The sequence below is a fragment of the Mugil cephalus genome, chromosome 8 (assembly GCF_022458985.1).
Source record: "Mugil cephalus isolate CIBA_MC_2020 chromosome 8, CIBA_Mcephalus_1.1, whole genome shotgun sequence".
NCBI lineage: Eukaryota > Metazoa > Chordata > Actinopteri > Mugiliformes > Mugilidae > Mugil > Mugil cephalus.
The window spans coordinates 27,494,260-27,517,688 of record NC_061777.1 but is presented as its reverse complement, the minus strand read 5'-3'; the positions used below and the strand labels follow the sequence as shown (position 1 = coordinate 27,517,688).

Sequence of the window (23,429 nt, the reverse complement as noted above, 5' to 3'; positions counted from 1 at the left end):
GGAAGCAGTGGATGTCTGAATTATTCTGCTTGGAGTTATATTTGTGCATGTGTGCTTTGGTACTTAAGTGTGTTTTGGAAATTAAGCGGGTGAGTGTTTTTACAGGTGTGAATTCTATTTTTTGAAGTCATTTTTGATTAATATTGTATTATTGCTGCAGAAAGCAACAATGTGGACATTCTGCTGTGTTACACAAATATTAAATGTTGCACAAAAGAAATGCACTGGACATTGGAACCATTGTTATTTATATTGTAAAGACTCACTGTAGTTAAACCACTGCCCATCGCCTGGCAAAACAACAAGAGAAACAAAAAAGATTCACCCTCGGGAAAAACACAGAAGATATGTTAATATCTAAAGTACAGTGGCTACACTTGAATGCTGAGACACCCCCATCTAAACTGGACAGCATTTTACACAGGTCATGCACTGCTGAACTGAAATTTAAAGCTCATAACCACACTGCTGGTTCCCCATATCAAACACACACAGGGTTTTTGCACTATTTAACTTTCCAACAATAAAAATATCAATATATAAAGCATGTTTAAAAGTCGTTTACTGTGATCTACTTAAATGGTTTAGCTTATTCAACTCAGTGTATGTCTTGTGTATTGTTTTTCTGCAGTTAATAATTCTGTTCAACTCCAAATGAATGAAATGTAGAACCAATAAAGTTAATTTGACCCGATATTTATTAGTATTTGTTGGATCTTATTGCATTCTGTTACTGTTCTTCATCTGATAAAGCTTGCATGTTCACTCACAGAGAGTCATATCGGGGTAACCTTTGTTTCTTTTTACTCCTCTGATGAGGAGTTGACCTGAGTTGACCTGAGTTAATGAAAAGCAGTTTATTTCCATATATGTAAGTTCACTGTCACTCTGCCGCTCTTGTTTCTAAGGTGACTTAATTCTCACCTATGGAGAAAAAGGAAGTTGTTACTTTAAATCTTCTGCTGCCATAAATTCATCTGATGGACCTTTAGTCTAAAGTTATAAACACTTTACAACCACAACACATATACGGTAAATCCACATATATCAGAGAATATTTTCATTCATAGCACTTGTGAATGGACTGATCACAGACTTAAATACATTTCTTATACAACTAAGGATACTACATTTTCTGGATGTCTTTCAGTGGCTAATGAACACATAGGCTTCGCTCTCACTGCCCTGCATAAACACACCCACAATAAAAAGTGTACTCTGCCCTCTCAGTACCACACCTGAGGAGACATCTCGAGACTGAAGGTAAGAGCTCAAGGAATTTTCCTTTTGGTTCGGTTCTTGTTTATGAAATCAACCAAAAAAGAATAATTAGTGAAATGTAATTTCAATATACAGTGTTTTAAATGAAACACAGTTCCGCTTTGGTTGTGCGTGGTGAACGATACAGATGTGGCCTAATCAGTTGTTGTGAATTCTGACCTCACCTAGTTCTCATGTAATTTCCTTTAAGGTTTGTTTGCTGGTTTTTGTTTAATGGCGCATTCAGATCCACGCTTTAATAACTCCTTTCATTCATAGCACTTGTGTATGGACTGATCACAGACTTAAATACATTTCTTATACAACTTACAGAAGGTCCCAGAACCAACCCTCAGTCCTCTCTTTCAAACAAATGACCTTGTGGGGCTTCTCGCTGTATTTTAATTTGATTGTGACCTGATCAGTAATGTTTTGTGGGCATTTTGTCTAGTTTCCACTAGATCACAAAAACTAATGAACCTTCAAAATGACATCAGGTGCTATTCATTATTACTTTAGTGATACCTTTCTAGAGTTAATACTACTGATTGCTGCAGTTGTTTTTCAGGGAAGTGTGATTTCAGGGAAATGAGACTGTAGAATGCATTTTGCCCAAACTGTATTAAAAGTGAGCAAATATATGATGGTGGCTCAAAACAAGACAATTTTCTTGTGATATATTGACCTAAGTTTGACTTCAAAACTAGCTTTCAGAAATACTGATATCTCTAGAAGCTAATTATAACTCATTTCCTTAATATTCTTTGAGATCAATGGATTTTACAAGCATATGGAAACACATGTACTCATAAGACCTTTGCGCAATAGCAGCAGCAAAAGCAAACAGGCTGAATGACTGGGCACCACATGAGGTTACTACAGGACAAACGTTTGACTTGTCATCTTCTAAAAATCAGTTATTCCTCCATGTACAGCAGACACAGATGTAATACACTATTGGATCATTCTGTTTGGCAAAAAAAACAAACAAAAAAAAAAACGAAACAAAACAAAACATGTATGGGCTGTTCATTAAGAGTATAATATGGTCTTTAAATTGATGCAGATGATAAAAACACTGAAGTTTTTTTTCATAGAGGGCATCAGCATGTTCCCAAAGAAGTCTACTGATATTCAATGTTGTCCCTGTTTGCTTTTCAGATTCTTGGTGGTTGCTGACTTCCATTTTGATCCAATGGATTTATTACCCCCGAGTCTCGTAATAGAGTAAGACACCTTATCCTTTGTTACCATTATTTTTTTTTCTTTACTGGATGGTTCTACAGAATCACCATCTGTATGTACCAACTAAGATTGCACAATGACCACAGATAAGCACTTCTTACAGATAAGCAAAATCCTAAATTTGTCACAAGCTTTGAGTTTTCACAACTGATGAAGATGTCATTGTGTAGTACATATGAAATGATTTTTTGTGTGTGTGTGTTTGTTAAATGAGCTATGCTTTGCAAAAAGTATTATTTTCTTAGCCATATAAAGAAATGCACAGTGTGTCATCTTGCATGTCAGTATTGTAATGTGCAATTACCCCAGAGAAATGTAAATGGGGGCCTCTTATGATCCATATATATTACATATATAACACAGATTAGAAGCTGTTATCACTGGAAGAGAGAGGGAGTAGTGCTGTACAGTGTTACCTGACTTGTCAATCAATAAAACTCTTATTTTGTGCGCACCTCAATCTTTCTTCTCTTCAAGGATCTTCCTAGGCATCATAGGCTTTGGATTCTCCATCATATTCTGCATCATGTTCTGTAGAGCATGCGGTCGCTTAAGGCAAGAGGAGATAGAGAGGGAGGTCTGGAGACGCAGTGAGCATGACGGACCCTCACGGTCAATATATTTCATCCCCTTCCCCAGAGGACTGCCACAGGAGGACAATGAATCCCAGCGTAGTGGTGTTGATGAAAATGTTGATGAGCACCACACACCACCAAGATACAGCACTACAATCCACAGAGGGCTCCCACCTTCCTATAATGAGGTGATTCTCACCCTAGAGCAACATAGCAAATATCTCAGTTTTTTATTTCCTTATCTATCTATCTATCTATCTATCTATCTATCTATCTATCTATCTATCTATCTATCTATCTATCTATCTATCTATCTATCTATCTATCTATCTATCTATCTATCTATCTATCTATCTATCTATCTATTAATTTTATGTTGTTGCTGTTTTCTTTCTAGATATTTCAGCAAGAACTTAAGCCAGATGATTCACCTCCTGCTTACACTGAACATAGCATTCCTTTGTCTGACATGACAACGTCAGCTGACATGGACTCTTTCGATTGACAAGCAGACTCAGCCATAACATCTGAGTTTTACTGATCTGCTGCGTGCACTTCTCTTAAATACCGCAAGTTTGTTTTCATATTCTTCTTCTTCTTTTTTTTTTTATCATTGTGATCAAAGCCACAGAATCAAGGCCACAGGTTTAAGTACATTTTCCATAACACTCAACCCATCCAGATTTTACTCCCTTATATGACAGCTGTCAAAATAAAATCTGAGCACATAATTGCACTAATCTGGGATATGTGTTTGACGTGTTTGGTGGAGTTTGCACGTGAGTTAGTTTGGTTAGGATCCAAACTTGTTTTGTGCACTTAATTATTTATAAATTATTATTATTATTATTACTATTATTATTATTTTCTACCTCTTGTCTTACTAATTTATGTAATCTTCAAGTGAAATTATTGTGTCTTATTTTGTATAAACTGACTTTTGTAACCTTTGCCATTTGAACTAAATTTAGACAGTATGTGATGGTACTTAATATGTAGCACACCTCCATGATGAACTGACCTTGGCTGTCTAAAATCAACTTGATATTTAGCAATCATCAAACCAAATAGTCACAATCATGAGTTAGATATTTACCATTATCATCTACTCGACATTACATTCTGTCACTAACAGTGTTTTAACTACTGATCCAGATGCTGATTAAGAAATGCATTTTCTTTTATTGAAGTTACCACTTGTTTGGACCACTGTTTACAGAGGGTCAGTATGTGTTCTCTGGGTGCCCTTTAATTGATGTTCGGAACTTATATACAAGAAAGTAGCATTAGGATGAAGGCAGAGACATGAAGGGTGCCTGAATAGGTTTTCTATCCTTAAGTTAAATTATTGATTAGTATGCATTCTTGTATACTTGTGCATTTTCTTTAGTAAGCCTGCTCCAACTCACTGCTAAATGCTATGCAAATGACACAAATCTTTGAATCTCAGGTCGAAATGTGAGCAACATATAAGGTAGCTGGTCTACTTAAAGGTCTAAAGAGACAACTATGTCATGTAGGCAAGGAAAGAGAGGTTCATTATAGAAATCTACAGACACCGTTCTACATTAATTAACAAAATACCATATTTCAAATTTAAGTTTTTTATTATGATGATATTGGCATATGTGTATGTCATATATAAAAAAACTCATTTGACAATACAGTATATATTAAGTACAGTGATGTAATTCCACAATGAAATGTATTTTAACGAAAGTGGAATAAAAGTTAATGTGTTTTGCCAAGATGTAGTTTGATTTTATTTTGTTGTTTCTGAAGTTAAACAATGTCTTCAGGGGCAGTGGAGTTTGCATTCATTCTAATGATAAAAAACCTGCTTGGGAAAACTACTGCAAACTAATAAAGTGATTCTGAAACGATAGGTCGGATCACAGTCAACACTCAAGCCTTGTCACGTGATATATTTGAGCTGGACTTCCTTGTTTAGTGATCAGGGGTCAGATCACACACAAGTTTATCACACACCAGTTTCTAATTGTCACAAGATTCAAGATTCAAGATCACTTTATTAGTCCCCACAGGGAAATTGTGAAAAAAGAAACAACCAACATAATTTCTTATTTAACTTAATGTACTTAATGGGTCGTATTATCACTGTATGAACTTAGTAATGTACTGTGAGTTATAAATGCAGCTGTTTTTTTGTTTGTTTGTTTTTTTACCTCAGCACAACATGGACCTTTAGCATGTGTTGCATGTACCTATAATACCACATGATTAGGTCAAAATGATATTTTACTTCTTTTTCAACACAGTTTCTGTGGGCATAACATCTTCAGGTGACAAAGGGTAATTCCAGTTTCTTTCCAAGGTTGATGTCACTAGAATGTTAAAAGCTCAAACAGTCAAACATATGCAGATCAGGCATAACATTATGAACACTGACAAGAGAAACAAACAACATTGACCATCTTGTGACAATTCAATGTTCTGCTGGAAAACAGGTTCCCCCACACAGCACACGAAAAACAGAATAAGGTGTTGACCTGGCCTCCAAATACGCACACCCAAACTGATCAAGTATCTGTGGGATGATCCACAGATGCCCCTCCCTTCAACCCATAGGACCCAAAGGCCCCACTACCAACATTCTGTTACCAGATACCACAGGACACCCCCAGAAGACCCATGTCCATTCTCTGATGAATCACAACTGAGGCACACAGGAGACCTACACAATATTAGGAAGGTGGTCATAATGTTATGTCTGATCAGTGTATGTTGGGTTAGCTATGTTTTGGCTAAAACTTTATATATAAGCTTTCTTGTAACAGCAAAATAATATTAAGTTAAATTATTTTTCAGCAGAAAAGGTAGAAATATATAACTGCATGGTTATGGAAGGTCCAAATGAATATGTTTGTGTGGTCAACAAGAACACTGTATGGAGTGCTGGAGATGATGTCCATCATGGAGAGAAGTTTGGACTACACTGCAAGAAGATTATCTTGAAATCACAACGCAACTTACATCTGTTCTGTGACATGTACTGCTTGCTGACTAAGCCAGAGTATGTCCCCAGTCACTAACACTGTGTAGACATGCTTATATACAGCTAATATGTGTCCTCGCTACTATCTATGATCCATATCTGTTAAGAGGAACACAAACCTTTGAAGTGTTTAATAGCAACTCTGGGTGATGTCATCTGCAGGCCTATGGCAAGAGAAAATCCTCTTCTCCAAAAAATAGCTTTACTGAGCTCTGTCCGTGTCCACATGTATCTGTGTGTACACATTAGCATAAAATCCTAGCTAATCTGCCCTCCTGTGCTTCAGAATCACAGTGTATTTTTATGACAACAACTGTCAGCATTATAGCTCTCAAGAGCCCAGATCATGCTATTTATAAAAAGACAAATTACACAGAACGAATAGGGAGACAGTGTGAGTTTCTTGGCAGCCTCCACAGCAGTAACCAATAAATCATAAATGGAAAATTGAAGTTGTTATTTGCCCTCTACCTCCTCTGTTGTGGTTGTTTGTTTGTTTGTTTGTTTGTTTGTTTGTGTTTTGTTGTTTTCAAATGCACACAAACAAATGCAGATAGAGCTGTGTCCATCACTACAGAGGTCGGTATATTGACTTACTCATCTCTGAAGTCTTAAACTTGGTCTTTACCTAACCTTAAACTGACATAATGAAAACTCAACACTAGGTGGCAGTGCTGTGTTTATAGTATTTACAACATGTTTTCCCAGCAAATTTGGAAATATCACTCCAATAGGTACAATCAGATGGTCCTAGATTTTCTAAAAGGTTAGAAGTTAAGTTATTTTTTTATGGCAGTTCTGAAGGTTGTAGCTACAAGTGCAGCAAAGCAGCTGAAGTTCAACATCTGTCAACTTGAACTATTAAGTTGTTTGCCTGTTTTTTTGCTACTATGAGCGATTGCACAGCTTGGTGAACAGTTTGGCACATGCCAAGAGATTTGACTCGGTACCAAAAACGGATTTACTTTCCAAATGTGTTAAAGGTCAAGTGTGGCAAAAAGACAGCAATAGAAGCTTCACTGAGAGGAGGCGGCTCAAGGTTCATATGAATCAGCAAATCTGTTAATAGCTTTTTATTTAACCACTGACTATTTTCATAATCTTCATGAATATGTTAGATGTTATCTAGATTATTTGATTTAGATCTTTGCAAGTTAAACAGTACACACATCATGGTCTTAATTTTGCATACGGATGCTGCTCTGAAAGCAACATGGAATAGATTTTGAGGAGGAAACCCCCCTCCCCAGGCTGTACGGACAGAGAGGAGACAGCCAATATAAAAAGGAATGGATGGGATGTGGATACAGCTGTGCGTGTAAGCATACTGGTCAGTTAAAAGAATACCAGAGCAATGCGGAGAGAAAGTGTCCACGTTTGTGTGTGTAAGACTATTTTCAGACACATGATGGTGTTGCTTAAATATTTCGTCTCAATCCTGCCTTCCATCCTTTCTTATGTGTGTCTTATCTGCCGCTTTGCTGCTCTGTGATAAGAATACGCATACACAAAAAAAGTCTCTGGCATTACTTTGACTGGTGACGTTCTCAGTGAGGTTTCCCTGTGGCAGCTATCTTTGTCTGGCATGTGTCACCAGAGCACTGTGAGTCTTTCATCAACACACTCATTGCTGTCTGTGAATGCTTTGTCTGCCACTCAGAAGAAAAAAAATCTTGCACACGGACACATGCTAATATCTCAAAAGTTTAGATTTTCGGTGATGATTGTCACCACCCAGGTTTTAGTTGCATTTTTGTGAGGCAGCCCAGATTCTTTATAGTGTGCATAAAGGAGTGAGAGGGGTTTAAGGCCAGTGGGTATCTTCTTTACTATATAAAGAGCAGAGCAGGGTCAGAGACTTCAAGCGTCTCTCTCTTAAAGCAAGGTTCATTGTGTCATGTAAACTTGCTTTTCAAAATGCAGAAAGTGCGCTTCAAAAAACAAACATATGAGGAGAATTATTTTCATTTCAGACAAGAGTTTTATAGCTGCCAAAGGCTAAACAATCTTAAAATGTTTGCCAACTTTGCCATTTTCTGAGTAACTAGATAAATGTGCAATTTAGTTGAATGTCATTGAAACTGAAAGTGGGTTAATGTAATCTGCTTCTCTAAAATATCCAATAAATATATATATTTTTTTACCAATGAATCTAACAAGTCCACCTCTCTCTCTCTCTCTCTCTCTCTCTCTCTCTCTCTCTCTCTCTCTCTCTCTCTCTCTCTCTCCCTCTCTCTCTCGGAAAACCCCTAAAACAGTAGGCAGTGTTTCATTGTCTGTGCATTAATGGAATGGAGGAGATGGCCATGGAGCAAACATTAGGAAGGCTGTTTGTTGACAGGCAACATTCCTGTGTGTGCTTGTGTATGTGTGAGAAACCAGTTCAGCATGGGTAAAAATCATGAATCTATTTAAAGATGGGGATTCTCTTCCGACCACCTGATAGCTGAAGTGTGTCAGTGGCATTCACTCTGCCTGCACCATTATAATGAGGGTTGCTTCCGGGTAGCATTGAAATACATCTGTTTGGGCATTTTTTCAGTTATTTTCCTTTTAAAATGTCTGACAGTGAAAACAAAACAATGAGCTGTCAGCTATAGACATAAGAGGGGTTTAGACTGAACAGTGCTCTGTGTAATTCTGGTCTCTAAAGGCAGATAGCTCAGTTTCTCTTTTTCCTCATATAAGACTTTGCTTAGAAATTATGGTGAGGCCTGGGGAAAGTTATTAGGCACGCTCATTTGAACCAACAGCACGGAGCCCTTCAGGTATATGGAGCTGACAAACCTGCTGTACTGACTCTTCTCCAAACGTTTATGTGGCATGCACTCCCAAAGGCTGATGTTGTAGAAAGATAGGGTAGGCCTTCAAAGAAACAAGACAAGGTCCAAATTCACAATAGATTAATTAATGGAATAAACAACCACTTGAGGAAGGGAAGATTTGATCTCGAAAGTGTAGGCCTTTCAACTCACAAGAATCAACATTAAAAAGGAACATATAGTATAAATCAGAGTATATAAGAAGAAGAACAGTAAAAAACAATAATAAAAGTGAGTGAGTGAGTGAGTGAGTGAGTGAGTGAGTGAGTGAGTGAGTGAGTGAGTGAGTGAGTGAGTGAGTGAGTGAGTGAGTGAGTGAGTGAGTGAGAACCCTTCTGGCCTATTTTTCTGTAAGGTGTGTCACACTCCTCACTCTTTGCTGGCTAGAAAATAACTCTTGGATTGAATCTCTCTACCTCTCAGAGGCAGTTTTAAGACGCATGGACAAGTAAATAGTGATTATTATTAGGTGAATGTGAGGAGATACCTGCAATATACAGATCCGTCATTGTCATAGAAATGAGTGAAAAATCCTGACTATACATGTTTACATGTATGTTTACATGTATAGTCAGGAAATTTGGTTTAAACGTTAATGTTCAAAAAGTATAATTCCTAATAAAGTTGATGCACTGAGTTTTCATCGAATTAAACAAAGAGATCAACAGTTCCACTTCGAGTTTGTTTGTTGTTGTTTTGTTTGTTTGCCTGTTTACACAGGAACAGGGCATTGAACAACAGCAGAAGAAGAAATAAAAGAAGAGTTTTGTATTTATACAATACATATACAGTACATATGCATATACAGTACTGTTTTAGGCAGGTGTCGAAACTAAACTAAGAATTCTTTCAAAAATGGAAGTGTTAATAGGTAATTTTCTTCAGTTAACAAAAAGGCAGATAACGAACAGAAGAGAAATCTGAATCAAATCAATATTTGGTGTGACCACCCTTTTCCTTGCACACAGTTTATGCAGGACTTCGACTGGTAGGTTGTTCCAAACATCTCGGAGAACTAACCACAGATCTTCTGTGGATGTAGGCTCCATCAAATCCTCCTGTCTCTCCATGTAATCCCAGACACACTCATTGATGTTGAGATCAGGGCTCTGTGGGGACCATGCCATCACTTCCAGGACTTCTTGTTCTTCTTTATGCTGAAGATAGTTCTTAATGACCTTGGCTGTATGTGTGTGGTCTTTGTCCTGCTGCAGAAAAAAATGGGCCAAATCATACGCCTCCCTGATGGTATTATATGATAGATAATTATTTGCCAGTATGAGCTGATGCCACTGGCTGGACATCTTCTGACTTTGAATGGAAATAAGTTTGAATGTTTTTCATTTGTTGCACTGCAAGTTTCTGTGGCCAATCACTGTGTCTACAATCCTACAAAACCCTTGACTTTTTTTTGCAAGAGTACCTGTAAGGATTGATGCTGGTTTGAAGGCAAAGGGTAGTAATACCAGATGTTGATGTGAGTTTTTTTTTTTTTTTTTGTGAGAAGAATAAACAATTGTTATCTATATTTTTGAAAGCATTCTTAGTTTACAGCATTTACATATAATATACATATACATATATACATTTTTAATCCAACCAAACTCAAGAGTACAAAACTGTATCCTGCTTCACAACATAATAACACAACACATATAACTATGTATTTATTGTTGCTTCTTGATGGAGTAGCTGAGGTAAATTGACGCTTGACAATTTTTTTATTTTACCAACCTGACTGTAAACATGTGGGATTACTAGACTCACACACTACAGCTAAGCAGGAACACATTTCTTGTTTCTTTACAGATCTCCTAAAATGATTACAGGCTTTTCATTTTTTCTCTTTTTATCACTCACCACAATAAAAACATATCATAAAATAGTAACCAACTCAAACTTGTGTGCATGTAATCCACATGAAGAGTCACGTTCCATGGCACCAGCTAAAGACTAAAATTCCTCCTAAAAATGAAAAGTTATCTCCCACCCTCTACTCAGAACAAAACAACACTAAGAAACATGTTTATGGAGTCTGTGTTTCCTTTAGGCAGTCACAGAAGGCAGAATCAGGCAGGAATCTCTTCTTTTCTCATTTGGATTATGCATGTACGCCTGTACCCAGGGAGTTAAAGACAATGGGTGCTCAGAACTGAGCCAGTGCATGGAGGTGCTGGGTATAAACATATTTACAAGCTTTCATTCTCTTTATACACTGCACAAGACGAACACAATGAACTATTATTTGACTTTGTGATTTAAATGAATTTGGAAAAAGTTGACAGTGGCACAGACTGTTTTCTCTGCAGTAATGACTGTATGGTATTTGTTTTTGGTGGTTTTCTCTCAAGAACGTAGTTGTAAATTAAAAGCAGGATTCATTATTGTCAAAATGAATCTCTCAAAGCTCCAATAGAAGAAAAGAGAACCGAAAAGTTAGCTGGAAGGGGTGGGATGGCTCTCTACAAGGCCAGAGACATTTTTTTGTCTCTTTGCTTTGATGGAGCGCTTACATAACGTCCACCATCCCGACAGTAAGTAGTTCTACTCTGATACAAGCATCTGGCTGTCGTGCACGTGCATGTGTTTTAGGTGAGTGACTCCGCGTGTCCGTCTGTCTCTCCACGCCCACATTTTTCATCCCAGTCCTCTCATAGGTTCGATGCAAAGGTAGCAGAGGGGCCGGGGGCTTTATAAACATCCACGTTGTTCAGTCTGCCTCGCTGCCCGTTTCATTTCTTCTGTCTTTATTGTTTTCCATCAACAAGCACCAAAAATGCCCAGCAAGAGGAAAAAGAACAAGCGTCGCATGAGGAGGGTGGTAAGTGGTGACAGGCGCACTTTTTTCCCCCAGTGTGAGTGTTTATTCTCTCTCTATATATATCAGTTTGAAAGGTAATTTGATTGTTTTAACTTGTCTTTACCCTTTAATCCCAAAGAACACCACTTTTGTGTTCAGTTTACCCATTGGTAAAATAAATAAATAAATAAATAAATGCTGCTAAGAATTTAGCCAAACACTGATACCCAATACATGTTTGCATTTGGGATCGAATAAAGCTTCTAAGCGTGAGTTTAAATCGACAGAGAGAGGGCACGACGTTTTCGTCGGCGTCCCGTTTTAACTCATAATCTCAGTTCAGTACACATATTTACTCTTCGCCGTTGCTTTCCTGGTGACGCTCTTAGTTGGCAGGAACGCTCTATGCTCCGTGCGTAAAATAGCTCATAGATTGTAGTTTGTTCCAAAAATGCAACGAAACGGTATAAAAAAGAGTCATGTAACAAATTTGTGTAGCACGAAACTTCGGATCGTTATTTTTTGTACTATTAGGAAAAAGAAACAACGAAATTTGTCAAATTACTGATTTGACTCCTGTGCGCCATGAGCGTTCTCCATACGCTCTGCACAGCATAGTTAAATATATATTTTACTGGTTTGCATATTACTGTTATTTATTGTTATTATACACGAAAGGATGTACCTTAAAAGGCATAATGTTTATAAAAAAAAAATATGGTCACCAGCAAAAGTACACAGCGAGTAATTTGTGTCACTAATGGTATTGTGCTGTGACATAATTCAGTGCGATGCTGCTCCATCGCCGGCGACGCCATACTCCCCATTATCTGACTATTGCCCACTCCCCACTCAGAAATGTCACTTTTGAACATTGAGTGCCCAAGCTGAAGGGGTGGGTGTGGCAGAGAGGGGAGGGTGTGTGAGAGTGAGAAAGTAACACTGAAGCTCCAGTTTCTCAAAAGGCAAAGGCTACTCCATCAGCACTCTCTAATGTCTATTATTCCTTTTCCATCCGTAATGATTCTTTCAAAACCCTTTTCAATTATTCTATCAACTTTACTGCTAAAAGATCACTAGCAGCCTGGCTCTGCAGTTATTTCAAGACTCCTTAGTCTGGACCTCTTGTTGATTCTTGCTTAAGTGCCCTCCCCCTGACTCTTACGCCTCTGGTTGGCTGGCCAGTCCACGACTATCAGCACCACACAACTGTATTTGGTAATGTGTTGAGTTGAGGAATGTATTGCATTGGTTATGCCAGATTGGAGTCTGCACAATCTCTCTCATTCTCTCAGTCTGCCAGTGACACTCAGATAAAAATGTCTCCTGAAGTCATTTGCAGCTCTGTGTTATCACCGGTTCTGTCAGAGGTATCAGAGCACAGGGATGAGAAGGGGCTGGTGGACACTTGAAGACATCAAGCATCGCAAGTTGTCTTTGTTGGCCACATCTGTCTTTGTATGTACATGTTTCTCCCTCATACAGGTCGAGGAACACAATAAACAATTTTGATTGATTTAAATGTACGTATTACTCTTAAGGTAGCAAGGTCTGCATCTCTATTTAGGGGAAAAGACCTGGGATGGGTTGTTTTGACTGTGGCTAAAGCTCGACAGTCGCACAGAGGCATTTACTCATGCTCTGTTGGCCTTTTGCAGCACTGTGAATGCCCAACCGGCTGCTGGCTTAACAAAAGCATTTTTTGGAGGTGATTGTAACCTGATTGTAACCTGATTATGATGTGATTAGACTCACTGTCTGGCACGCTAGGCACCCATCAATGCTGCTGACTCGCACGGTTTCCATTTCCACTTCACCAGACCTGTCAGGACCGCTTTGATTCAACTAATTAGCTCCCATTATCTAACTAGCTTTGCTGGGCACACTCCCTCCAGAGGTTTGCACTTGTGAAACCTCCAATAAAGCCTGAGGGGGTTTTGTCCAAAGCTGGAATGCCATGTCTGGTATTCCTGCAGATCATAAGTAAGTGAGTCAAGCACAGACTGACAACAACACCAGTATCTGAAAATGATAAAAGTCACAGTATCATTCAGATCTCTTAAAATCCCAGTTTTCCTAATTTCAGCCACTGTAAATTAAGCCTCACTTTTGGGAAGTTATCGGAAAGAATGGTGCCATCCAGTAAACAGTAAACAAGACAACAATCTTTAACCCAGATTTTTGCATTTTTCTACTTTGCAGCAGGCACAGAGGAGAGTGCTTGAAGAGCAGCATGCAGCCCACCCACCGATCAAAGCCAGCCCTGGGATTGCAGTGAGTGCACCCCCTGCAGCAACACCAAAGAAAGCAGCTAAAACACCAGCACCACCTAAAGAAAAGATCCCAAAGGCTGTCCCCACTGAAGTCCCCATTGTGGAGATCCCCAAAGTAGAACCAAAGCCAGTTGTGAAAGAACCTGTTGCAGAGCCTGTCCCTGTTGTGGTAGAGGCTCAACAAGAGGCTGTGTTGTTGGAACAGATTCAAGCAGAAGCTGAAGTCCCTGAAGAGGTTCCAGTTGCTGAGACTCCACCAGTGGAACTCTATGAGGTTGAAGCTGTTGTACTACAGGAGGTTGAAACTATTGCTCCCGAAGAAGAACCACAACCTGAGGTAAGGCTCTTTTATTTCTTTAGAACCTTTGTGGTATGTCAAACTGGTTTTCTCTCAGGCACAATGAATTCTGTTTAAGTTTTTGTATTTTGTGAACATTTTAAAGGGTTGTCACAAGGTTCTGTTTTGCATATTGTTTACAGGAAAGATGAGCTATGTCTGTACGTAGTGTTTTTGTGACCACTGAAGAGTATATTTTAGATTTTAAGAAACGTGTGCTGTGGCTGAGTCCTCATGGGAGAAGGGGGGTGGATTGGTGAAGGTCGTGAAGCAGAGGGGAACAACATGTTCCATTTAGCAAAGAGGTGGAGAGTGGGAGCAAGACTGAAAGGCATGGCCACGGCCCTTTCTGCAGACACCATACGTTATCACTTAAATTAAAACATTGCTGCTTCTCTAATATATATATATATATATTTTGCATAGGTGTAGCTTTTGTGCTCATGCTAAAACTCTACTGCTTTTTTATGTATGACATAGATAGTAATTATCCCTCTTTGCCATGTAGCCACCATGCACATACTTTGGGAACAGGATGTTCTTTTTCAGACAGTAAACTGTACATGCATGTAAACCATGTGTCTAAACTGCATACACACTGTACTCATTGTCTTTTGTGCCAATATCTGAGCCATGACTGCACATGGAGTGTGTTAGTTTGCATCTGAGAACACAGGGCTGTTCAAACCTTGTAAAAGAGGTGCCAGGATGTTCGATAAGTGGCATGGCCATTTGTTACTCAGCACTGCCATGCTTTCCAGTATTCCTCTGGTCATCTCACCCAGTTTACTTGTTTTTGACTAGTCTAGTTTGTTGTATTTGAATTTTACATTATATTTATTTTCTAAATAAATTGGCACTGACCTCTAACCCCTACACCTCATGCTCCACCCACTAAGCTGCACAGTGGCCATAAAGATGTTTTTAAGAGACGGACTGCCCCTCATTATGTAGCTTTGTGCTGTGGCAGTATCCACCCCCTCCACCCCTCCATCCCTTCGCCTCTACCTTCTTCCTTCTCTTCCTCCCTCCCACCACACAACCAACTCTTTTTAGTCTCACTTCTCTCTCTGTTTCCTTTTTCTCTGCTCCCTTACTGCTCGAACCGATTGTGCCAGATTTAGCTCAGATGCACAGACTCTGAAAATGCACTTTTTTTAGAAACAGAAAATTGGTCTTTGCTGGCTGTAACTGCAAATGCATCCAGTAGTCGCTACCTAGCCTGCATAGCACAGTAGATTTCGAGAAACTTTTATGAATTTTGAGAAACTTCACAATTCAGCTTCAACTTTGCTGACAGGCAATAGCTGCCACAATTCTGCACGGAATCATCAGAACTTGTGAATTCACCCCACGTGTCAGTTGGTTAGTAGATTTGAGAACCAGAGCAAGTATAAATGGGACTCGTATTCAGCTGGCTTTGGGGCCAAAAACAGGCCCCACCACTTTTGGATGTCGAAATGGAGACTCAGGTGAGTATGAACCCACCAGCCAATCTACAGACCTTCTCAATTTAATTATTTTCTGGCCTGAAGTGAAAGTGGGTGTGGCGCCTGATGAGGTTGAACATTTTGTACCAGCTCACTCCCCCTGTGTTCCTACAGCACTCAGCTCCCTCTCTCCCCCCTGTCCCTTGTAAATGTGCTCTCCGTCTAAACCCTCCCTCCCTCTCCTTCTTAACTTTTCTCTTCTCCCCTCTTTTTTCTCAATCCCTTTCTTTTTTCTTCCTGTGCTATGGCAGCCTATGAGATGCTATCAGTGTGTTTGTGCGGCACAAACACGTGTGTCATCCTTTTATCATTGGTTCTCTGCTGGGGGGTGCTGGGTGGAGCAGGGTGCAATATTTATTTCCACGTTTGGAGTTGAGAGGGTTCATCTGTCTGTTGAAATACATATCAGTGTATGCGAGTAGCTTAGTCACTGGTATTTGAGCACTGAGGAAAGATTACACACTCAGCTTTCACAACCATTTTGAAGTTTTTGATAGATTTCTATTAAGGGATGTCTCCAGGTTCGTTTGCTTCCGTTTTGTTCATGTGAGGATCCCCAAACCTCCTCCTCCACCAGTGTCCATCCTTCTTCTGTGCGTACATAGCCTTCCTACATTTCCTGGCAACTTTTATAGGTTTGTTTTCAGGGACACTAGCTTTGTTAGTTTGACAGGAAACACTGAATATGCCTTCTAGACTGGACTGGGGAGGCTGGATCTGTGTGCAGATCAGTACAAAGTGTTCTGATTCTAGGGCAAACTGGAGGGTGTGTTGCCACATGTGTGCGTGTTTTACTGCCAAGCGAAGGAGGGTTTATAGACCACCTTGGTCCCTCTTTCCTTCCCTCCTCCTTTCTCTCCTCTATACCACCCCTCCCAGGATATAGTAAAAGTATATAACCACCCTTCTCAACTATATGTGCATATTTGCCAACTTGGCCTTTGTTCAGAACACTGGCTTGAATGTTAGCATTTGTCGTCTGTTCAAACTAAAAACAAATTTGACTACTGAATAACTGGTCGGGTTTTGGCTACCAGAAGTAGCCTGCATGCACTCGGCTTGTCCTACATTGAAGAAGAACTGGTACAAGACAGGATAAATAATTTACTGACAGACTATGAAGATTTACAATATTAATGCCATGCTCCCTTTGATTGCCACTCTGGCTCAACACACTTGGCTGCACAGTGGCCATTTAGGCCACTGCCATGTACACACTTTGCCAAGAATAAATCAGTGGCTTCTGAGAATTGCTGGGTTGGAAAAACAAACCTGTGTTGACAGAACATTTGCTCAAATCCCAATAAGTGATGATGATGATTTTTAATGATGTGATACGTTTTCTGAATCCTAGCTGGGTTATACACAACGGGTGAGAAGAGGGTGTAACAGCTTTACCACTGTACAGTTGGTTGTAACATTCCTGTAAGATCCACTCCTTCTACATGACTACTGCTTTGCGTAGAAGAGTGTGTCCATTTGCTTTGTGTGCTTTGCGTGCTTGTCCCACTTTCTGATCCCAGTGAATATTTCCTAGGTATCAACAGCTTTCTATTTTTAGGAAACCTGTTAACACTCTTAATGTGATTGCTTTGCAAAACCCTAGCGCCATTACAGCTACAGTTTTGCAGAAAGTATGTATAGGTTCTGTGATTTGCTCTAGGCACATTTTTAAGACGACTCCCAGACTCCCCTTGGCCTTTAAAAAGCCAGAAAACTGTGTAATAGGTGCAGTGTAACATGAGCCATGTATGCTTGTTAACGTGTCCCAGAGTCCCTTGTTAAATGAGGTGCACTTTTTTTTTGGACCAACAGCACGTTTCATTAGACTAAACACGTGTTTGTTTCCTTGATTGTTTTGCTGACTAACTAAACTCCATCTCTCCTCCACAGGTCAAACTTCCAGCCGAGGCTCCACTGGAAGCTCCTGCTGACACTGAAGTAAAACAAACCTGTATTTCTATATGAACACATATGCAAAGCCCTTTCCTGCATGCACAACCAAACAACAGAACAGATACACTAACAAGCAGACAAATAAATAAATCAAAAGCAAACATATCCGTGTACATTGTAAAAACAGCTTTAGTAACTATAATCATGCAGTACTATCAAAAATGTATATAAATATGAATAATAATTACAGTTATATACATTTTCAAAGAATTGTGTATACATTTTATAAATACATATACCATGTATATTACAAAACTATATGAATTTATTTATGTACAATATTGTATATAAATAGATATAAATGTTACGTACATGCATACTACACACACATTCGTATTGCTTTACTTCATTATCTAACCTGCTCCACAGGTTAACTCTGTAGGCAGAGATACAGAAGCTTTTTTTCGGCCTTTATTTGTCCCCCTATGTTATAACCCCTGTCTCTCACAGGGAGGAGGGTTGTTAGTGGACCATAATTCAACATGTCACTTCAAAAGTTAGAGCGGCCTTGATTTTAGAACAGCTTATTACAGAGACACTTTCAAATTCCTCAAACAGGTGCTCTGTACCACAGAACAACAGGTTTTTTTCAGTCAAGGGAGATCTACAGAAGCCAAAGCTCAGTTGTAGTACTTGAAGTACAGGGTCAGTAGAAGGAATATTAACATTTCCAAGATAAATATATATCAGTTTCCATTAGCTTAAAAAGAAATGTATAGTAGAATGCATTTATTGTGTAGAACATTTAAAGTTAACCCATTGCAGTATATGTTTTGTTTTGAGCCCTTCAACACATTTGTGGGAATGATACTATACACTGAAACAGAGTGAGATAGAGTTTCCAATCCTGTTTTATCTGTTCATATCAACACTAACTGGACATGAGACAATAAACCTTTCATGGAAGAAGCAGCTAAAGCTTCACACCTTAATGATCACCACACTTTGCCTCAGGTCTCTTTCTCTTATGACAGCACTCAGATCAAGATCTGCCTGAGCCACTCTGAATGTTTAGTGGAAAAAATAAAAGGCTTTTTTGACCTGCAAACAGCTCCCTACTAGCCAGACAAGAAAGTCAAAACAACTGAAAATTGCATTTGATGTCGGCATGGCATGAGCACGACAACTGTTTTGAAAGCAGCTGGCCATAGAAACACAAGGTTATCTGTTAATTCTTCAATTCATACAGTATGTGTTCAATCTGCCTATCCATTTGCTGATTAAATTGTCCACCCAGTCATAAAATGTGTTATCTGTCTTTCTTCAGGTTCAGACATTTGACATTACAACCGAAAAGACAGAGATTGAACAAGTAAGACATGGCTTCACACTGTAGTTGGTGCACAGTTCGACATGTGAAAAATATGGTCATGTTTGTCCACTGATAACTGATTATTGTTGTTGAGACTTTTTTTGTCCTATAGTTGCATGCTGCATGTTTCATAATGTGTGCTGTGTTGACCTTGCATGTACAGACGCATGACTGTGAGCCACAGACTGAAGTGGAAGCTGAGGCCTTGATAGAAGGAGACACCGTGACTGAGGTAGAAGTGGAGGTGGCTGCCACAGAAGATACCGCTGTACCGGCACCAGTAACGGAAGCCTCTGAAGAACCAGTGGAAGAAGTACTCAGCAGTGACCACGTTTCTGCTGAGACAGAACCGGCTGAGACAGACGCTGCTGAGACAGAACCGGCTGAGACAGAACCGGCTGAGACACACCCTGCTGAGATCGACCCTGCTGAGACAGACCCGGCTGAGACACACCCTGCTGAGATCGACCCTGCTGAGACAGACCCGGCTGAGACAGACCCGGCTGAGACAGAACCGGCTGAGACAGATGAGGTGGTTACAGAAAGTGCTCCTGAATCAGAGGCAAACGAAGCTGTCACAGAGACACCTGAGCCTGACCAAATGAATGAAGCAGCTGACAGTCCTGCAGCCCCAACTGAGGAGGAAAAGGATGACATTAAAGTGGAAGTGTTTACTGAAGACGAAGCTCCTGAAGTCCCTGCTGAGCCTGTTACAATCAATGAGGTGCCACCAGACAAAAATATTGTTCTCTTCCTTGTTTTTTTTTTCTTTCATCTTTCCAAGAATGCAAATTTAGCCATACACATAAGACTTATACTGTTATAGTTATTATGATAGGGATTTAATCGTTCGACCAGACTAAAGACAGACTGTAATTTGTTTTGCTCACACCAGGATGCTCCTGTCCAGTCTGTGGAAGTCCCAGTGGTGAGTATTTTCTTCTATTACATCGTTTAGGAAATACATGATGTGATAGTATTTTTTTACCCATGGATTTGTTTTGAACTGAGACCTATATGCCATTCTTCTCTTGTAAAACACTGCCATGACATCACCTGTAAATTCACCAGGTTCCAGACGACATCCCTGAGACTCCAAAAGAAGAGGCTGCAGCTCTGATTACTGAAGGAAAAGAGGTAAACCCTGAACCTTTATATTGTATTTTGGTTGTCAAAAAAATCCTCCAGAAAAGAATTTGAGTTGTGTTTTTTTTTTCATTACTTACCCTATCTTACCAAAGTGCTCACCGCGGGGAACATTTTCCTCATTTGTTGTTCTCCAGGACGTTGCCGACACACTGGTTGATGACTTTGTTCTCACAGAATCTGTCTCAGCAGCAGAGGCTGCTGTTGCTGAATCTCCTGCTGACCAGCAGGTAAAAACTCTGCAAATAAAACTTTATTATTGGTACCGCAACATTCTTTCATTGTCACTGCACTGCTTTAATTCAAAGCATGTCTAGCTGAAACAGTATCAGCCTTAGGGGGTACATAGATGCAGTCAGGCCTGTCGCCACCAGGTGGCAGACTGTAACAAACTATGTTGATGTAACTTCCCTCTTAACCCTTTCATTATTTCATATCAGTGGTTTAGTTGTATGTCTTGAAATTGAACTTTGACTAGAAGATTGTATTTTCTACAATTTAAACAATACTCATGTCAAAGAGTCTTTACTAACGTGATCCTGTTCTTCATATAAGGAAACTGTGGCTGCGCTTGACACACTCAGCACCCAGACACAGTCCATGGATGATACTCCTGCTGAGTCAGAGCCCGCAGAGCCCGCTGCTTTACCTGCAGAGGGAATGATCACTGTAAGTTTTTATCTTGTCAGACAGCAGCTTTATATACTATATACTGTATATATATGTACATATATGTATATATATATATACACACACACACACACACACATATATATATTATATATAAATCCCTCCCCAAAACTCTATTCTCCTTCCCTTTTCAGGATGCTGCCGCTGCTGCCGTTGCTGCTGTTGCTGCAGCTGCAGCTGCTGCTGAGCAGGCAGGTCTGGATATGCTGCCGGAGGAGCCAAAGTCAGAAATCTGCGATATGCCGTGTCAGATGCAGCTCGCCGTTGAGTCTGCGCAGCTCAGCTCAATGGTGAATGGATTTAAGAGAAACCTTACTTCAAACACACACTGTAGTTAAGATACACCTCGATCAGTGTTCAGGAGAAATTTCAACGACAGAAATGAGTACAGACAAAATACAAGAATAACAACAGCATTAAACACAATTGTCTATGTGACCTTTTGTCGCAGTTGTTCAGAGACACTGTATCTTTAATATGTTTTCACTTTTATGATATTAATATATCACATTTTAAACCTCTGTTCACTCCTGATCCAATGTCATGTTACCTATTTAGGAGATGTCAGTGGAAACAGCGTTGAATACACACATTGTTCCAGAGGTCTCCATTGAGGGCTAGAGCTGCACTAAACAGCTCAGAAGATCTTTCTTTCTTTTATTTTTTGTAAGTATCACACAATCATGAATCACTCCTTTATATTATAGTTTGGATTTCTCTTCAACTTTTTAGTTTTTCATTTTTGTTGTTGTGGAAACTTTAAAATGCCACAATCCAACTGCCTCTGTTCTCTTTCAGATTCCCCTTCGGTCATATGGAGGCATTAAAGTTTTACAGGGAGTCAACCAGCTGACCTTTTCATTTTTTAAGGCTTAGGATAGAACCGGGAGGAAATCGAAGGGACATCCACACTTTGAAGTGCCTTTCCTACCCTGGTTTCTGTTCAGAACATCAAACCAGATGACAAGATGCAAAAAACAAAAAAAATATCACATTCAGTAAACCTGCATAGCTGCAGAAGAAGTGCTTGAGAGATGATGACACAGATGACAACACCAGACAAATAGTGGCATTTGCTATTTCTTAGCATGATGCCATCTCTTCAGAACATCTGCCTCACTCAGTGCATGTGAATACTGTAGCGTTAATGAATGCACCTAAAGTTTGTATTTAGGCCAATGTTCATATGTGGCGGACAACTTCTTCTGTTATTTTTTTTTTTGTTGTCTCAAAATCACAGATGTTGCTCATTTTGGTCTTTTTTTTTTTTTTTTTTTACTATCAAAGAAATGAATATACAAGCCTCCATTTCTGTCCATTTCTCTGCCCTCCAGTTCTCTGTCTCAACCAAGTGCCAAAGCTAAAGTCAACATGATGCTACAACTTCATACTAAAGCTAGAGTTTTAGGATTTGCGGCCACTGCAGTCTGGAGAGTGACAGCATTTGAGGACATGAGCTCAGAGACCATTTTGTGTTGCTTTTTTTTTCCACTTTCTCCTTTTGTAATTCTTTTTGTATGGACCATATGATGCGCTACAGTTTTGTGTTTAAAGCCTGTGGTCTGGAGGGGAAATGACCTGTTGGGCTGTCGATGGGTGATGTGACCTGAAATAAAGCTGTAACTCATCGTAATGCAGGAGTACTTGTTTTCCTTGCTTACTCGACACATTATTTCACTTAAAATATACACAATACTAGATCAGATTGAAAACCCTCAGTATTGGAGAAAAATTACACATACTTTTTAAATAGAATTCCAGACAGAATTTTGAATCAGAAAATGTAATCAACAGCCAGAAATATGCAATAAAAAATGCGTATGTATGTATTTCCAGCTCAGGCCTTTCTGGGTGGAGTTTACATGTTCTCCCTGGGCTTCCTCCCACCTCCAAAGACGTGCTCGTTAGGCTGATTGGTGACTCTAAATTGAGCCTAGGTGTGCGTATGAGTGCGAATGGTTGGATGTTTCTGTTGTTTTTGTGCTGGTCTAGGCTGGTGACCTGTCCAGGGTGTACCCCACCTCTTGTCCGATGCCAGCTGGGATAGACTCCAGAAACCCCTGTGACCCTAGTGAGGATTAAGCGGTAGTAGAGGATGAGATGAGATGGATTTCAGGATTATTGATGAACAGACCTCTGTCAAATTGGGAAGAAATCAAACAGAGAAAGAGAAAGAAAAAAAAAAACAAAAAAAATTATCTATATTTTGTTATTAAAAACCTCCTTGTTACTAACATCTCACACTTCCCTAGTTCAATTACTGTTTGTATTGCAAGTTTTCAATAATCTTGTCAAATAAAATAAGCAGACATTTCTAATAATGTTGATAAGAATGATAATAATCACCATCATCATTCATTCGTCTAGTTATGAAAGGAAAATCTCAAAAGTAGCATGAAAAAGCTGTGTTTCTGTCTATAGTGTGTGCCTTTACCAAAGGACTCCTCTGGTCAGTCCTGTTCTGGCAAAGATAAAATTGTATGACAGGTTTCAAAGACACAACTTCC

At 39.4% G+C, this 23,429-nt stretch overlaps 1 protein-coding gene and 1 long non-coding RNA gene across 3 annotated transcripts; both read left to right on the top strand.

Moving 5' to 3' along the window:
• Positions 1-1,136: 1,136 nt before the first annotated feature.
• LOC125012351 lies at positions 1,137-4,830 on the top strand. Its single transcript, XR_007113272.1, has 4 exons — positions 1,137-1,263; positions 2,422-2,487; positions 2,983-3,268; positions 3,478-4,830. It is a non-coding gene; the product is annotated as an uncharacterized LOC125012351 (long non-coding RNA).
• Positions 4,831-11,571: 6,741 nt separating this feature from the next.
• On the top strand, positions 11,572-22,555 carry LOC125012245 (fibrous sheath CABYR-binding protein-like). 2 transcript variants are annotated; one of them, XM_047592089.1, is made up of 12 exons: positions 11,572-11,739; positions 13,921-14,328; positions 17,712-17,759; positions 19,042-19,086; positions 19,250-19,810; positions 19,982-20,014; positions 20,158-20,223; positions 20,370-20,462; positions 20,788-20,901; positions 21,057-21,212; positions 21,481-21,588; positions 21,721-22,555. In XM_047592089.1, exons 1-11 carry the CDS (start codon positions 11,695-11,697, stop codon positions 21,541-21,543), a joined length of 1,632 nt encoding a protein of 543 aa, XP_047448045.1. In that variant the 5' UTR covers positions 11,572-11,694; the 3' UTR covers positions 21,544-21,588; positions 21,721-22,555. The 2 variants fall into 2 exon arrangements, with proteins under 2 accessions (XP_047448045.1, XP_047448046.1); XM_047592090.1 differs by lacking the exons at positions 11,572-11,739; positions 13,921-14,328 and adding an exon at positions 15,430-15,800.
• Positions 22,556-23,429: the final 874 nt, after the last annotated feature.